We start from the raw sequence: 16097 nt of genomic DNA on the forward strand, positions 1-16097 counted from the left end.
TTTTGCCATTGAAATTATCACTGTCCATGACATTTACTCCAGTGCAATTAAAGTTCAAGGGTTCTGTCCAACAAGAGAAATGTAGAAATTAGGAAAATATTATGCCTTATTCCTGCATTGTAGGCATTCACTTGACTAACTCTAACTGTTTAAATTATAAGATGTGGAATGGGAAAGGGTTATTAACTCCATGATTTTTGTTATTTTGGAATTTCTCTCTAAAGCCATGGCCAGAGGTCTCCTGTCCCGCCCGCGGCAGAAATCATGGTGGGCAGGACAGAAAATTTGGTGGACCGTGTAAAGGTCCGTTGATCTCGAGTGGGAATTTCTGGTCTTCGGGCGAGCATGGCCGAAGAATCACACCCCACATTCATCGAAAAAAGGCAGGAAAATTGGCATTGCTGCCCACACACTAAATTTTAATGTGCTATCAATACTGCTTCACTTCCAAATGTCTTGTAAAACTGTCCTTGTTGAGAGAAGCTGGCATACTGTCCTACCAGGATCACTTAGCTGCCAACCACGTTGTAGTCTTAGATTTATTTTATTATTGTCACATGTGTTAGTATATGGTGAAAACTATTGTTTCTTGCGCGCTATACAAACAAAGCATACTGTTCATAGAGAAGGAAAGGAGAGGGTGTGGAATGTAGGGTTACAGTCATAGCTAGGGTGTAGAGGAAGATTAACTTAATGCGAGGTAGGTCCATTCAAAAGTCTGATGGTAGCAGGGAAGGAGCTGTTCTTGAATCGGTTGGTACATGAGCTCAGATTTTTGTATCATTTTCCTGATGGAAGAAGGTGGAAGAGAGAATGTCCGGGGTGCCTGGGGTCTTTGATTATGCTGGCTGCTTTTCCGAGGCAGCGACCCTTGGTTCAAACATGGACAAAAGAGCTGAATACCAGGGATAAGCTGGGAATGACTTCCCTTAACATTGCAGTTGGAGAATATACTTCAACCTTTCCAGCATTGGTTTGAATTTGATGCCTTCTGCAAGGAATATGTGACCATCCAGGAAGAGAGCAAGCAAGCTGATCAACCCATCAGATTGAGGAATTCTCACTGACAGCAAGGCAGGAAATTAAAAAAAAACAGGGAATGTGCATCACTTTTAAATCATCATACAGAAAGTAAATTAAAGATTGTTATCCACACACTGGACTAAGTAGAAGTTTAAATAGCAAAACACAAGCTTAAAAATAAAACTAAAACCTGCACCATGCAAATTTTCTGAGCGAATGAGACTCAAATGGAATGTGAGCATTTATTGCAAAGGGACTGGAGTATAAAAGTAGAGAAGTGTTGTTGCAATTTTATAGGGTTTTGGTGAGACCTCATCTGGAACATTGTGTCTAGTTTTGGTCTTCTTATTTGAGGAATGATATGGTGGCATTGGAGGCAGTTCAAAGGAGGATTGATTCCGGGGATGAAACGGTTGATGTATGGGGAGAGATTAAACAGTTTGGGCCTGTACTCGCTGGGGTTCAGAAGGATGAGAAGGGATCTGATCAAGGTATATAAAATACTAAAAGGGATTTCTAAAGTAAACATAGATCAAATGTTTCCTCTTATGGGGCAATCTAGAACAAGAGGTCACAGGTATAGGTTGAGAGGTGGTAGATTTAAAGCTGAGATGAGGAGGAACTACTTCTCGCAGAGGGTGGTGAATCTGTGGAACTCGCTGCCCTATAGCGAGGTGGAGTCTGAATTGTTAAATGGATTCAAGAAGGTTTCAAGAAGAAATAGATATATTTCTGATTTTTTTAAAAAACAGGTTAATGGGATATGAGGAACAGATGGGGAGTTGGATTTGAGACTATGATGCGCGACAATCAAGCACGTGGAACAAGGCTTCAGCTATTGAAGGCTTTTATTAGCAAACAATGAAACTAACTAACACGAGTACACCAGTTCAGACTGGAGGGGTCCTGCCGGAGCAGAGGGTCTTATACCTCTCCTCCGGAGGCGGGGCCCCACCGGGATGTGCCATAATAACATTTACCACAGGTAAACACCCTAACCCAACAACATTATACAACCCCCACAGTGACAACACCCTAACCCAACAGTAACATAAGAACAACCCCCAGTGGTAACCAACGATGGTTCACCACATTCACCCCTCCTTTAAAAACAAAGGCCGGCGGGGTGCAAAAAACAGGTCATATATGTACAAAATTCACAAGTCCAGACGGTCTGGAGGACCGCACCGTCGCTGTGATCTCCTCAACACCGGTTGCGAAACCGGAGCAGGTGCTTGCGGTGGCGTTCTCTCCAAAACAGCGTCCGGCTGTCCCCTCAAGGACTCCCGGGCCGGTTGACCCTGGTGAGGCGATGGTGCAGGGGATCCTGGAACCTTCTGTGGTGGCGCCGATCTCCGAGTCTCAGGCAAGCTGTACATGGGAGTATAACTGTTATGCACTGGTCCCGGTGCTGACCGCGCCACGTCTGGGGAAGAAATAAGTAATAGGGGATTCGTGACAGGGGGTATGGGAGCGACAGGAGTTGCTACGTCCCCTGCGGGCGCCAGGTCTCGAATGGAGACAGTGTCCTCTCGCCCGTCAGGATATGCCACATAGGCATACTGAGGGTTGGCGTGGAGGAGTTGGACCGGTTCGACCAAGGGGTCAGACCTGCGGGCCCTCACATGTCGCCGCAGAAGGACGGGTCCTGGGTACGTCAACCAGGCTGGTAATGAGATCCCCGAGGACGACTTCCGAGGGAATGAGAACATCCTCTCGTGGGGAGTAGCATTGGTTGCCGTACACAGGAGGGAGCGGATAGAATGGAGCGCATTTGGAAGGACCTCCTGCCAACGGGAGACTGGAAGGCCCCTGGATTTCAGCGCCAGTAGGACAGCCTTCCAGACTGTAGCATTCTCCCTTTCCACCTGTCCGTTACCCCTAGGGTTGTAGCTCGTGGTTCTACTAGAGGCAATCCCGTATGAGAGCAGGAATTGCCTCAAGTCGTTGCTCATGAACGACGAGCCCCTGTCGCTATGTATGTAGCAGGGGTACCCGAACAGGGTAAAAAGCTCACTGAATGCCTTAATCACGGTGGCAGTCGACGTGTCCGCACAGGGGACAACAAACGGGAACCGGGAGTACTCATCTATTATATTGAGGAAATAGACGTTCCGGTCCGTTGAGGGAAGGGGGCCCTTAAAATCCACACTCAGCCTCTCGAAAGGGCGAGTGGCCTTGACCAATTGTGCCCGGTCCGGTCGATAAAAGTGCGGTTTGCATTCCGCGCAAATCCGACAGCTTCTCGTCACTGGCCTGACATCCTCCACCGAGTAGGGCAGGTTGCGGGCTTTGACGAAGTGGTAGAGTCGGGTGACTCCAGGATGACACAGGTCATTGTGGAGGGCCTTCAAGCGGTCCTCCTGCATGATGGCGCATGTTCCGCGCGAGAGGGCATCCGAGGGCTCATTGAGCTTCCCTGGACGATACATAATATCGTAATTATAGGTGGAGAGCTCAATTCTCCACCGCAAGATCTTATCGTTTTTGATCTTGCCCCTCTGCGTGTTACTGAACATAAACGCCACGGATCGTTGATCCGTGATCAGAGTGAATCGCTTCCCCGCCAGGTAATGGCGCCAGTGTCTGACTGCCTCCACAATGGCCTGAGCCTCCTTCTCCACCGCTGAGTGCCGAATTTCGGGGCCTTGAAGGGTGCGGGAAAAGAACGCGACGGGCCTGCCTGCCTGGTTTAGTGTGGCGGCTAGGGCGAAATCAGATGCATCACTCTCCACCTGGAAAGGGATGGATTCATCCACCGCGTGCATCGTGGCTTTCGAAATGTCGCTTTTCAAAGCCTTGAAGGCCAATTGGGCCTCCGGCGTGAGTGGGAAGGTCGTGGACTTGATGAGCGGACGGGCTTTGTCCGCGTAGTTGGGGACCCACTGCGCATAATACGAAAAGAACCCGAGGCATCTCCTCAGTGCTTTCGTGCTAGCGGGCAAGGGAAGTTCAGTAAGGGGGCGCATACGGTCTGGATCAGGGCCAATGACCCCGTTTTCCACCACGTATCCAAGGATGGCTAACCTGCGCGTACGGAATACGCACTTCTCCCTGTTATAGGTCAGATTCAGGCGAGATGCAGTGTGCAGAAAGTGTTGGAGATTCGTGTCATGGTCCTGCTGGTCATGGCCGCAGATGGTGACGTTATCCAGGTACGGGAAGGTAGCCCGCAACCCGTTCTGGTCCACCATTCGGTCCATAGCACGCTGGAAGACCGAGACCCCATTGGTGACACCAAATGGAACCCTGAGAAAATGGTATAGACGACCATCTGCCTCAAAAGCCATGTATTGTCGGTCCTCTGGGCGGATGGGGAGTTGATGGTAGGCGGACTTAAGGTCTATGGTAGAGAACACTCGGTACTGCGCAATCTGATTGACCATATCAGAAATGCGCGGGAGAGGATACGCATCCAGCTGTGTATAACGGTTAATGGTCTGACTGTAGTCGATGACCATCCGAGGTTTGTTCCCGCTTTTGACTACCACGACCTGCGCTCTCCACGGACTAGCACTGGCCTGTATGGTCCCTTCCTTGAGGAGCCGCTGAACCTCAGATCTAATAAAGATCCGGTCTTCAGCGCTGTAACGCCTACTCTTAGTAGCGATGGGCTTGCAGCCTGGTACCAGATTCTTAAATAAAGAAGGTGTGGTGATTTTTAAAGTGGAAAGATTGCATGCGGGGCGCTTTGGGCAATTTGGAGGCTGCGGCTGATTCCCTACTGCCAGTGAAGGGAGTGGCCCACCGTACTGTAGGATCACACTCTTCATGTGGACCATAAAATTTAGTCCGAGGAGAATTGGCGCACAAAGGTGAGGTAACACAAGGAGCCTGTATTGCTCGTAAATTGTGCCCTGTACCTCTAGGGTTACCATACACCGTCCTTGGATCGGTACAGACCGGGACCGTGATGCCATGGAAATTGTCTGCTTGACAGGTAGAACCCGGAGTCCACACCTTTTTGCAGTGTCAGGGTGTATGAAACTCTCGGTGCTCCCACTGTCAAACAGACAATACACAGTACGACCATTTACCTTGATGTTCATCATGGAATTATCAAGCCTGTGGTGCTTTGTCTGGTCCAGGGAGATCGACGCCACCGTTGGCCCCTGGGCGTCACTGCATGCAGCCGATGTTGATGCTGAGGACCCCTGCTGGTCGCTCCTAGTCGTCGTGGACCATGATGGCCGCCCCCATGAATCGCACGTGGGTGAGGGCGCCAAACGTAGCGACTCCTGGTGGTCTTCCTCCTCCTCCGTCAGCCACGATGGCGCCATCCTGGATTCGCACGTGGTCGGACCTCGTGGGTACTGCGACGCCGAAGGAGATTGTCTCCGCTCTGGAGGGTTACAAGCTGCACTGCCGTTTTTGGACTTCGACCTGCAAACTTTAGCATAGTGGCCCTTTTTACCACACTGGCTGCAGATTGCCGTTTTTGCAGGACACTGTTGCCGTGGATGCTTGGCCCCACCGCAAAAATAGCATCGCTGGCCGCCTGGAGCTGCCGCCGTCGTCGGATTGATATGGGAGCGCGAGCCCGCGGGGCGAGGAGGGATTTGAGCTTGCTCTTGCCACGTTGTCTCCAGGTGGTCCTCGGGGTACAGAGCCAAGCTTTTCGACGCCGCCTCCAGCATCTCAGCCATCTCCATCGCTTGGGTCAAGTTGAGGTTCCCTTTCTCCAGTAACTTAAGCCGGATGTACGAGGACCCTACCCCTGCTACGAACGCGTCTCGGGCGAGGTCGTACATATATTGTTCGGCTGATACGTCTTTACAATCGCAACCCCTGGCAAGCTGCAGGAGCTCATTGGCGTAGTCCTCCATGGTTTCGCCCGACTGCCGACGTCGTGTAGCGAGGAGGTAACGAGCGTGTATCTCGTTGGGTGGTCTCGTGTATCGTTTCTTCAAGAGCTCGATGGCCCTCGGGTAAGTGGTGGCCGCACGAATCGCAAGATAAATCGTGTCGCTTACCCTCGCGTGGAGGACCTGGAGTTTGTCGCTGTCTGTAGTAACAGCTGCAGAGGCTGCCAGGTAGTCTTCGAAACACTTCCACCAGTGGTCGAAGGTGTTAGCGGCACCGACCGCACGTGGGTCCAACGCCAGACGTTCTGGTTTTAATATTTGTTCCATACTCCCTTTTTACAGTTGAGAGTTTTATGTTTGCTAATAAAATTGATGCGCGACAATCAAGCACGTGGAACAAGGCTTCAGCTATTGAAGGCTTTTATTAGCAAACAATGGAACTAACTAACACGAGTACACCAGTTCAGACTGGAGGGGTCCTGCCGGAGCAGAGGGTCTTATACCTCTCCTCCGGAGGCGGGGCCCCACCGGGATGTGCCATAATAACATTTACCACAGGTAAACACCCTAACCCAACAACATTATACAACCCCCACAGTGACAACACCCTAACCCAACAGTAACATAAGAACAACCCCCAGTGGTAACCAACGATGGTTCACCACAGACTAAGGCCCTGATTTTACCGGCACGGCTGCCCCGAAATCGGGGCAGGCGAGGCTCACAGAATGGCATTCACCATTGTCCTCGGGTGTGATCTTACGAGTTTCGAGCGACCGTGCTGGTAAAATCAGGGCCGAGGAAGAGATCAGCCTGATCTGATTGAATGGCGGAGCATGCGTGAAGAGTTTAATTGCCTATTTCTGCTCCACATTCCTAAGTTCCTCTGTTCCTCCATTTGATGTATTCTTTAAGCTTATAACACTGCTGGAGTTTGTGTTTGGTTAAAACTTGCATACGAGCCCACAAAAGTAGCAAACCGATACACACCCTAAATGAACTGATAATGCTATAGGTGATGTGGAGATGCCCGCGTTGGACTGGGGTAAACACAGTAAGAAGTTTAACAACACCAGGTTAAACATGATGTAATTTCTAATGTGGTTTCTAATTGCAATGTGGGAGCTAAGAAAATAAACTTCTTGCTGATTTCACCGATTGCCGGCTCTGGTGGTGGAAGGTAGTAAGAAGTTTAACAACACCAGGTTAAAGTCCAACAGGTTTATTTGGTAGCAAAAGCCACACAAGCTTTCGGAGCTCTAAGCCCCTTCTTCAGGTGAGTGGGAATTCTGTTCACAAACAGAGCTTATAAAGACACAGACTCAATTTACATGAATAATGGTTGGAATGCGAATACTTACAACTAATCAAGTCTTTAAGAAACAAAACAATGTGAATGGAGAGAGCATCAAGACAGGCTAAAAAGATGTGTATTGTCTCCAGACAAGACAGCCAGTGAAACTCTGCAGGTCCACGCAACTGTGGGAGTTACAAATAGTGTGACATGAACCCATATCCCGGTTGAGGCCGTCCTCGTGTGTGCGGAACTTGGCTATCAGTTTCTGCTCAGCGACTCTGCGCTGTCGTGTGTCGCGAAGGCTGCCTTGGAGAACGCTTACCCGAATATCAGAGGCCGAATGCCCGTGACCGCTGAAGTGCTCCCCAACAGGAAGAGAACAGTCTTGCCTGGTGATTGTCGAGCGGTGTTCATTCATCCGTTGTCGCAGCGTCTGCATAGTTATGCTGTAGGTGACAGTTATCACAATTTAAGTTGCAGTTTTCTGAACATTCGAAGGCAGAAACTTTTGCCTATATATTGGGGGATTCTTCTTGATTTCTTGCAGAGGAATTCTGGCTATAACAGCTATGTGTTGTAAATCCAATAAATCGTTGCCACACTGTCAGCCTTGGCTCAGTGGGAGCACTGAGCCAAAGGGTCGTGAAAAATGAGTTATCAGCGCAAGGTGGATTGCTCTTGCAAGACATCCTTTAGTGAGTGTCCTCACTCCAGCTGTAAGGAAATGAGGGAAGCAAGAAGTGTCGAGCATGCACTCGATCAGCCACATGTTAGTTTGGCTTGGGTAAACAACTTGAAGTTGCCCAGAGCAGTCCTGAGGGAAAGAGTTATGAAGAGAGGATACGACCAGTCAAATTGATAATACTATTTGGTCTGCTGAGTGAACCATGGTAATACTTTAGGAAAGGTCTACTCAGCTGGAAAGGCAAAAAATATTTTTTGGTTGTAGATGACTTATTGCATTTCAGTTGAGCAGCAACATTTACAAGACATTGTGTAAACATTGATATTAGTATTTCCGTGTTGTGGAATAACACAGCCAGTGATTTCAGATAAAGGAACACTGATCAACTTTGGATTTTGAATATAATAGTTGTAAAGTTTGAGCATTTTTCAGGGATATTGCCCCAGTATATCGGAGCACACGACATTCCAATTTAGCTGTCAGCCATCTTGTGTCCAATTTGAACCAATATGATTACATCACAACATTCATGAGGCCCATTTCTTGGGCAGACACCAAGAATAAGCCTATTTTACCTTCTGATTCTTCAATTTTAATTTTAGAATGTTCAATTTCCAATTTAACTTTGTCAGCTTCCTTCTGCACTGTAGGGATTCTATGATTCTACGAACTTTGCATTTGAATCCTTTCATGGGCCCATGCCATTCTATCTCTGAAACATCCTCCAGCCCAACAAAGCCCCTTCCTGTAACTTTGCCCTCTGTTCATATCCTTTCACAATTCATCAAACCTTACAGACACGTGGTCATAATCCTCCTCTATGACTCATCTTCCATGTTTGTTTGTACCTCTGTGAACCACATTGAGATGCTTTTCTGACATAAAACATGTTGCATCAATCCAACGTCTTGTCAAATTCATCCAGCGAGAGGACCTGCGCAACGATCTCTGATTTGGTTTGTCCTCGAGTAACTGACTCAACTAATGAACAAGCAAGTAATTTATAACCAAAATAACCGTGTAGACATTTCAATTCTGCCTCACTGCGCATTTGGGAGCAATAAAGCAACTGGTGTTCCCAAACCTGATGGTGCATTAGTAATCCCAAATGGGCTTTGTTGCAGGAGTATTTTTGAAGGCTGGGTTTCTTTATGAAGTGTAAATTTTAGTTCGTTGCACAAACCAATGTTAAAGACTGTGCAATCCTGACATGACTGTCCCTCTGACTTGATTAACTGCCTTTCAGCCAATGGTCTGTGCCGGATTCTGATCTCCTTTCTTAATAAGTGAAACATTCAAATTTGAATGCCCAGGAGAGTTGAACTTTCCTTCTCGTGCTAAAAGTTCTTATTTTCTTTTCACCTTTGTAGGTTGACCGGATTTCAGCTTCCTCCTCCAATCGTGAGTTCAAGTTCTGTTCTCACTCTGTGGCTTCTCAGCGATTATGCAGTGAGCGCTCAAGGCTTCAGAGCAGTCTATGAAGGTAGGTGCTATTCTCACATTCTTTTTGATGGTGGGTTCAACTCGGTCTCTTGTGCGTTGGGTTGCTGCAAAGCCAATTGGTGAGATCTTACGGGTAAAACCGAAGTCCCGTATTTTCCATGCTGTGGAACATAAAAAGGATGTTGTATTTTTGTGTGTTAAATATTGAACTGGAAATTTTGTTTTTGTTAAATATTGAACTGGAAATTTTGTTTTTGTTAAATATTGAACTGGAAAGACCTATTCACAGTTAAAAATCATATTTTCCTTCAAGCATTTCAATTTTTCTGCACTCTTATTTCAAACATTACACACTTGTTCAAATTTATGCTGCATTATGAAAGGCGTACAATGCAGTGTTCGTTTTTAAATGCAGGTTGCAAAAATAATCTGAAAGTGGGGAAGGACTGAGAGTGAACCTGATGAAGGCATATATATGTATTTCCAAGATAATCAAATGGAAAAGTGTCAAATTGTATCCACACAACTCCAAAGTCTTGAAATTTCTCACGTTAATATTTTTAATATAAATAATAAATATGAAATATATAATATTTAGTAATGAATATATTATATATTTAAATGTATATGCATATGATATATAATAAAAATATTATGGGTGGGATTTTCTGGCCACGTTTGCCCCAAAACCGGAAATTCTCGTCCAATGTTAACGGGTCTTTGCCCCCCAACCGCCCCCCCCCCCCCCAACTAAGATTCCCATGGCGGGCGGGACAGGAAAATTCCGCAGTATATTTTAATAATTTTTGAATTATTTACCTCAAAAGTGTTGCCTTGATAAACCTGGAATCAACCAGACAGTGCCACGAGTTGGAAACAAGAATCTATGTTCACATCATCGGGATGAATTTTGACTTTTGCTGTCAAGTTTATATTTGCATCGATGCACTGCCACCTGTTTTTTTTTTAGGAAAATGTTGGGAAAAGTGACGTTTTAATGAATCTTTTGGTCAGTTTTAGCGGAATTCCAGTACAAGCAGGTCATGAGTGCCCCGAATAAAGGGTTGCCTTTATTAACATGATGTATCTTGATCTGAAATACTCGCTCCTTTGGTATGATGTGCATGAACCTTGCTGACATAATTCCATCAATGCACAAGTAAAAGTGACCAAGATTAATGTACTGGCACGATTCTGGTTTCGTTTCTAAATTATGAATAAATTTTGTGCGGCAAATGAAAATTAATGGATAAACAGATCCCTTTGAAAGGAAATGGTAGATTAGATGACTTTGATTAATTTATTTAGCAGGAGCTACTTAGATTTGAATTGTACACAAGCCATATGCTGCCAGATGTTTTGTCACTTCGCAGCTTGCAACTGATGTGTATTGTTTGGTCATGCTGGGACCGGAGGTGACACAACAGACAGCTGTTCATCAAAATCAGTCATGGTTTAGTCAGGGAATTCAATAGCAAATAGGTGATTTGAGACATGGTCTCATAAGAAAAAAAAAAATGAATTGAGAACATCACACAGCGACTGGAAAGTGATGGTTAAATATAGTTAAACTCAGAGGAAAGCTCAACTGGGAAAGGTTTATTCTTACAAACATTAATTTCATAATTATAGATGTGTACTTCATGTTTATATTTGCAACGTGACCAGAATTATACAAGGCCAATGGGCTGTACTTTATGTTCCCCTATTGGGTATGTTTTCAGTGACGGGGAGGGGGGTGGGTAAAATACAAGGGGTGGCTAGCCCACCAACGTCCTGTCCACTCCTGAGCTGTCCCCGATAATGGGGGTGAGGGAGTGTGGTGAGAGGGGGTGGTGGGTGGTGCTGGTAGGCGCTGAAATCGGCAGCCTTACCTGCCCCATGTGAGTAAATAATTAAGGGCTGATTGAGCCCCTACAAGCAAATTGACCCCAATATTATGCTGCCCACACCATAACATAGTTGAGGTGGGCAGGCAGGTGGGTGTGGGCAGTCTGTTCTTTTGAAAGTATTTGTAAGAGGGCTGGAAGAAATTGGGGTACCCTTGGTCTGGATGATTCCCTTTGTGTATCGGGGCACTCCCCGAGAATATACTGCCCTTCTTACTCACTCACTGCCTGCACTGCAAAGACCACCAACTCCCCACCCCCACCCACCCAAGGGGCCCAATCCCCCTCCACCCAATATCCTTGCATTCCCTAGACATACCTAAGTTTGGAATCCATTCAGGCCTTCATCCTGAGGCTGCTTGCAGTCCTGGCAGTGCCCACTACTGAGTTGCGGCACTGGCGGGATGGAAGATAAGCCAGCCAATCAGATTGACCAGCAGCCCCCGAGGGTAGGACTTCCTTCCAATGGGAATTCCCACACTTTCCTTGCTTCTTCAGGGTAGACTTTTACCAATCAAATATTTAGTCAGGGGTTGGGGTGGGTGGTGGGAGGATCAGTATGTCACTTAAACCACCCCCTGTCTCCCCGCTTCCCCCACTGCCCCCAGTCACCACGCCCCCCCCCCCCCCCACCCCACCCCATAAAATCCAGCCCAATTTCGCAGTTGCTTGCTTAGTTGTTTGACAGCATCTATTCCTTAAATCATGGAATTCACCCAGTAACGTAATTTTTTCAGAATGTACCATTCAGCTTGGTTTGCCTTTGAATGATTTACAACTAGCTGTTGTATTTTTTATAAATGCCACCTTCAAGGAGTTTGTGAGGCAAAGGAAATGGAGGAATTTCTTCTCTCAAAGAGCTGTGAATTTGTGGAATTCTTTACACAGAGGGCTGTAGAGGCTGGGTCATTAAGCATGCTCAAGGCTGAAATAGATTTTTAAACAGCAAGGGAATCAAGTACTATGGGATAAGCTGAGTTAAGGAATATTGCATCAGATCAGTAATGATCTCATTGAATGGTGGAGCAGACCTGATGCACTGAATGGCCTACTTCTGTTCTTATATCTTATTGTCTTATGCATCAGATGTTGAACATGAATAGGATTAATACCACCTTTTAGACTTGGCAAGAGTTACTCAATGGTAATTATTGAATTGATTAAGATGTGGCAGACATGATGGGGGGAATTTTCCTGTCCTGCTCACTGCAGGAATCGTGGTGGGCAGGGGGGTGGACCGTGCAAAGGTCCGTTGATCTGGGCGGGAATTTCCGGTTTTGGGATGAGCGCAACCGGAAAATCCCCGCCGATTTAAGTCTTTGTTCTAGAGTTTTCTGTTCTTTAGCTATTGATTCTTTTAATACAGTGACATTCTGAAGATGCAAGTTTAAGTCCGATGATTCATTTTACACTTCAAACCAGATATTTTGCATATGAACAGGCTGTTTGCTCAACAAGCTGTTCATATGCAAAATGCCAAACAATTAGCAGAAAAGTGAAAGCAGAAAAATTTTACAATGGGATTTCTGATTTTCAAACAATTGTTGAGGGGATAAATTTCATATTTAAAAACCACACTTCAATGCGTGTTGTACCATTGTGAAGATCTCAGCAATGTGATGCAGAAGAGACCTTGAAAAAGGTTTATAGTGAAGCACTGTAATGGATCTTCACCACTTAGCTGAATAATGAGATTAAATTATTTATTTTCTGTTGATTCTTTAAAGAGGAAGTCTTTCACCAGGATCAACTTCAGAAATCACAGACTCAAAGAAGTATAATTAAGATGTATGACCCCCTCGTCTGTCTTAATCAATTTCAGAATACTGGTACGATGCGGAAGTTGTTCCCCTTTTGAGACTGAACACCAAATCCCCGAAAGAGGAATACCTAGCCTAGTAATCTGTTAAAAATGTGTGGGAAGGTGTGAACTGTTCTTCAGTAACGTTTAGTGTTAACTAACAGAAATACTTGACACACAAAATGAACACTTCACAATTTATTTATTTAACCAACAGGGAACTTTAACTAAACAAGTAACATACTGAATAAAATAAGATTCTAATGGAATGCTGTTCAAATAAATACAATACTCATTCATTAATCAAAAAAACATAATCATAGAATTCAGTCACTCAAAAAATACAACCAGGTTTTGTGGCTTTCGGAAACTTTTGGAGTTTTTCTGTTGACTCCTCTGTCTGTAATTTATTTCTAATTTGGTACCTTTCGCGAGTTAGATGGTGAGTTCTCTTAAGAGTTGAGCACTATTCTCTCCCTCGAGGCTTGAGAGGTGGCAGTCCTTCTGTTGCTCTCTTGTTTTCTCCCTCCTGCATTCTCTTTTATACCTGTGATGACCTAGCAATTTTCCTACAATAGGATTGGTCTGATGTTGTCAACACCATCAAATTCAAATTTGATAGGTTCCTGATAGTTGAGTGCCTTCTTTAAATTGATTGGGCTAAATTTTAAAAAAACAGGTTGTATGGTCAAGACTACTGCTTGACTTTTTGATACAAATATTTCAGTTTGGACTCTGGATGTACTTTGCATTTTAAACCTCCAAGCATTGAAACAAAACACCATCTTTTAAAGGGACCACACAATACTTTTTGCCTCTAGCATTTTTACATCTTTAACAACATCAAATTCCAACTTCACAAACTCAACTTCGCAACAATACTGATGTACCCAAAACTCATTCCCTCAATTCCACTGTTGGTGCCTCAATGACACTTACTCCTAAAATGTGTTTGTCATTCAGAAAAAAAACAAAACCGTAAACAAATCCACCAAGATCCTCTCTTTGTTGTTACATTGCAAAAAAACATATTAATGGCTCAGTGGGATAGCTTGAAAAATATGTTGTAACTATTAACAGTAATCACTTTTGTTCCATTTCTTTAACTGGTAATTAGCCTAACATTTGTAAATAAGTGCAAGGCCACTTTATTGAAGCAATGTTCTTTTGTAATATCTTTCATATGATGAAAATGTGACAAAATTATTGTACTCTACATAAGCAACTATGGTAAAAATAATAACACCCATAATTAAGAGAAATCTAGCTGTATGATTAGAAAAAATGCTAGATGGCACAATGCAAAGGTAGGGATAAAAGGCCAATTCTCAGATTGGAATGATATGGGTGTTGATTTTCAAAGGGCGGGTTGGGAACCTGAAATCAGGACAAATTGCGTTGATCTTGCAACATTTTATTAAAATTCAAATGCCCTTATCGGGTAGGAGGCAAAGTGATTTGATTTGATTTATTATTGTCACATGTATTAACATAGTGAAAAATATTGTTTCTTGCACACTATACAGACAAAACATACCATTCATAGAGAAGGAAAGGAGAGAATTCAGAATGTAGTGTTACAGTCATAGCTCGGGTGAAGAGAAAGATCAACTTAATGCAAGATAGGTCCATTCAGAAGTCTGACAGCAGCAGGGAAGAAACTGTTCTTGAGTCAGTTGGTACGTGACCTCAGACTTTTGTATCTTTTTCCCAACGGAAGAAGGTGGAAGAGAGAATGTCCAGGGTGCGCGTGGTCCTTAATTATGCTGGCTTCTTTGCCGAGGCAGCGGGAAGTGTAGACAGAGTCAATGGATGGGAAGCTGGTTTGCATGATGGTGGGTACCCAATCAGTGGCACTGGACAACTGCAGGATGTGGGACCTTCTTGTCTGGCACCATAAGCAAAGGCAGGCAGCATCCATTTTGGAACCTGCCTTGCCAGACAGAGGAGACAGCTCCTTAGAAGGCCAGGAGCTGGAACATAGAGTAGAGTGATCATGCAACCAAAAATGATCAAAATAGTTTGATTCTGGGAGGAGAGTTGTGAAGGATCTGGAAAGGTCTGCCTTTTAGTGGACATTGAACCAGTGGGACTTGGAGGTGGTAAACCTGCTGTCCGATGCAACTTTGGGCCTAACCCCTAATGAATAAAGGAACAGAAACTCTAACTGTGAAGAATGGAGTTTTGTGGGACTGTGGGGCTGGGATTAATGCCTAATATCCTAAAGGAATGACTGAAGAAATCAGTGAACGCTACCTTTGTTGTATTTGAAATATAATTTACAGTTTCAACTGAATACAATTTGCCTGTTAATTCATGTTCGATTTGTGTTGATTTGGGCTTCATTGTTATGGGAAAAGTTTTAAGAAGCAAAGCCTTGTCCATCTGTTTCTTCCATTGGAGTTATTTGTGAAGTTTGGTTCTTTTACTTTATTGGTCTCCACAGGGATCACAACAGTATTAAAGGTCAAGACGTGTATGAGGGCATAAACAAGGCAATCCAAAATGCTTTATTTCCTACTCTGGCATAACAGGCCAAATTAAGGAAGTAATGCTGAATCTATACAAGACATTTGTTCAGTCGGAACGTTGGACACATTATTCATAGAATCCCAACAGTGCAGAAGGAGGCCATTTGGCCCATTCACTCTGTACCAGCCCTCCAAAAGAGCACTCTAACTGGCCCACTCCCCCAGGCTATCCCTGTAACCCAGTGCATTGATCATGACCAATCCACCTAACCTGGACTCAGAGAGGAAGCCGGAGCCCCTGGAGGAAACCCACGCAGACATGGGGAGAATGTGCAAACTCCGCACAGACAGTTCCCCAAGGCTGGAATCGAACCTGGGTCTCTGTGTTGTGAGGCAGCAGTGCTAACCACCGTGCCACCCATAATATTGCACACCATGTTAAAGGCAAGATACAAAAATTATAGATAAGAGGCAGCATAGATTCACTGGGAAATACTCAAAGTTAAAGTCATCAAGAGCATTGCAAAGTTCTGACTTCTTTGGAACAATAAAGGTTAAATCCTGATGGGATTCCTCAAGGTTATGAAGGGTAAATAGCGAAAGATTCTTCTCAATTTTTCTTCGCAAGGCTACAACAAAAGGGCAGACATGTACAAAAAAGATGAACAGCATAGCATGCAAGG

At 44.9% G+C, this 16097-nt stretch overlaps 1 protein-coding gene across 1 annotated transcript in view; it reads left to right on the forward strand.

Annotated features, from left to right (window-relative positions):
* Nucleotides 1-16097, forward strand: part of csmd2 (CUB and Sushi multiple domains 2) — a 1866499-nt gene that overhangs the window by 147412 nt on the left and 1702990 nt on the right. Inside the window, exon 3 of the mRNA XM_078237109.1 lies at nt 9181-9293. Coding sequence (XP_078093235.1) covers nt 9181-9293 — 113 coding nt within the window. The remainder of the gene's footprint in view (nt 1-9180; nt 9294-16097) is intronic.

The sequence above is a fragment of the Mustelus asterias genome, chromosome 21, assembly GCF_964213995.1.
Source record: "Mustelus asterias chromosome 21, sMusAst1.hap1.1, whole genome shotgun sequence".
NCBI lineage: Eukaryota > Metazoa > Chordata > Chondrichthyes > Carcharhiniformes > Triakidae > Mustelus > Mustelus asterias.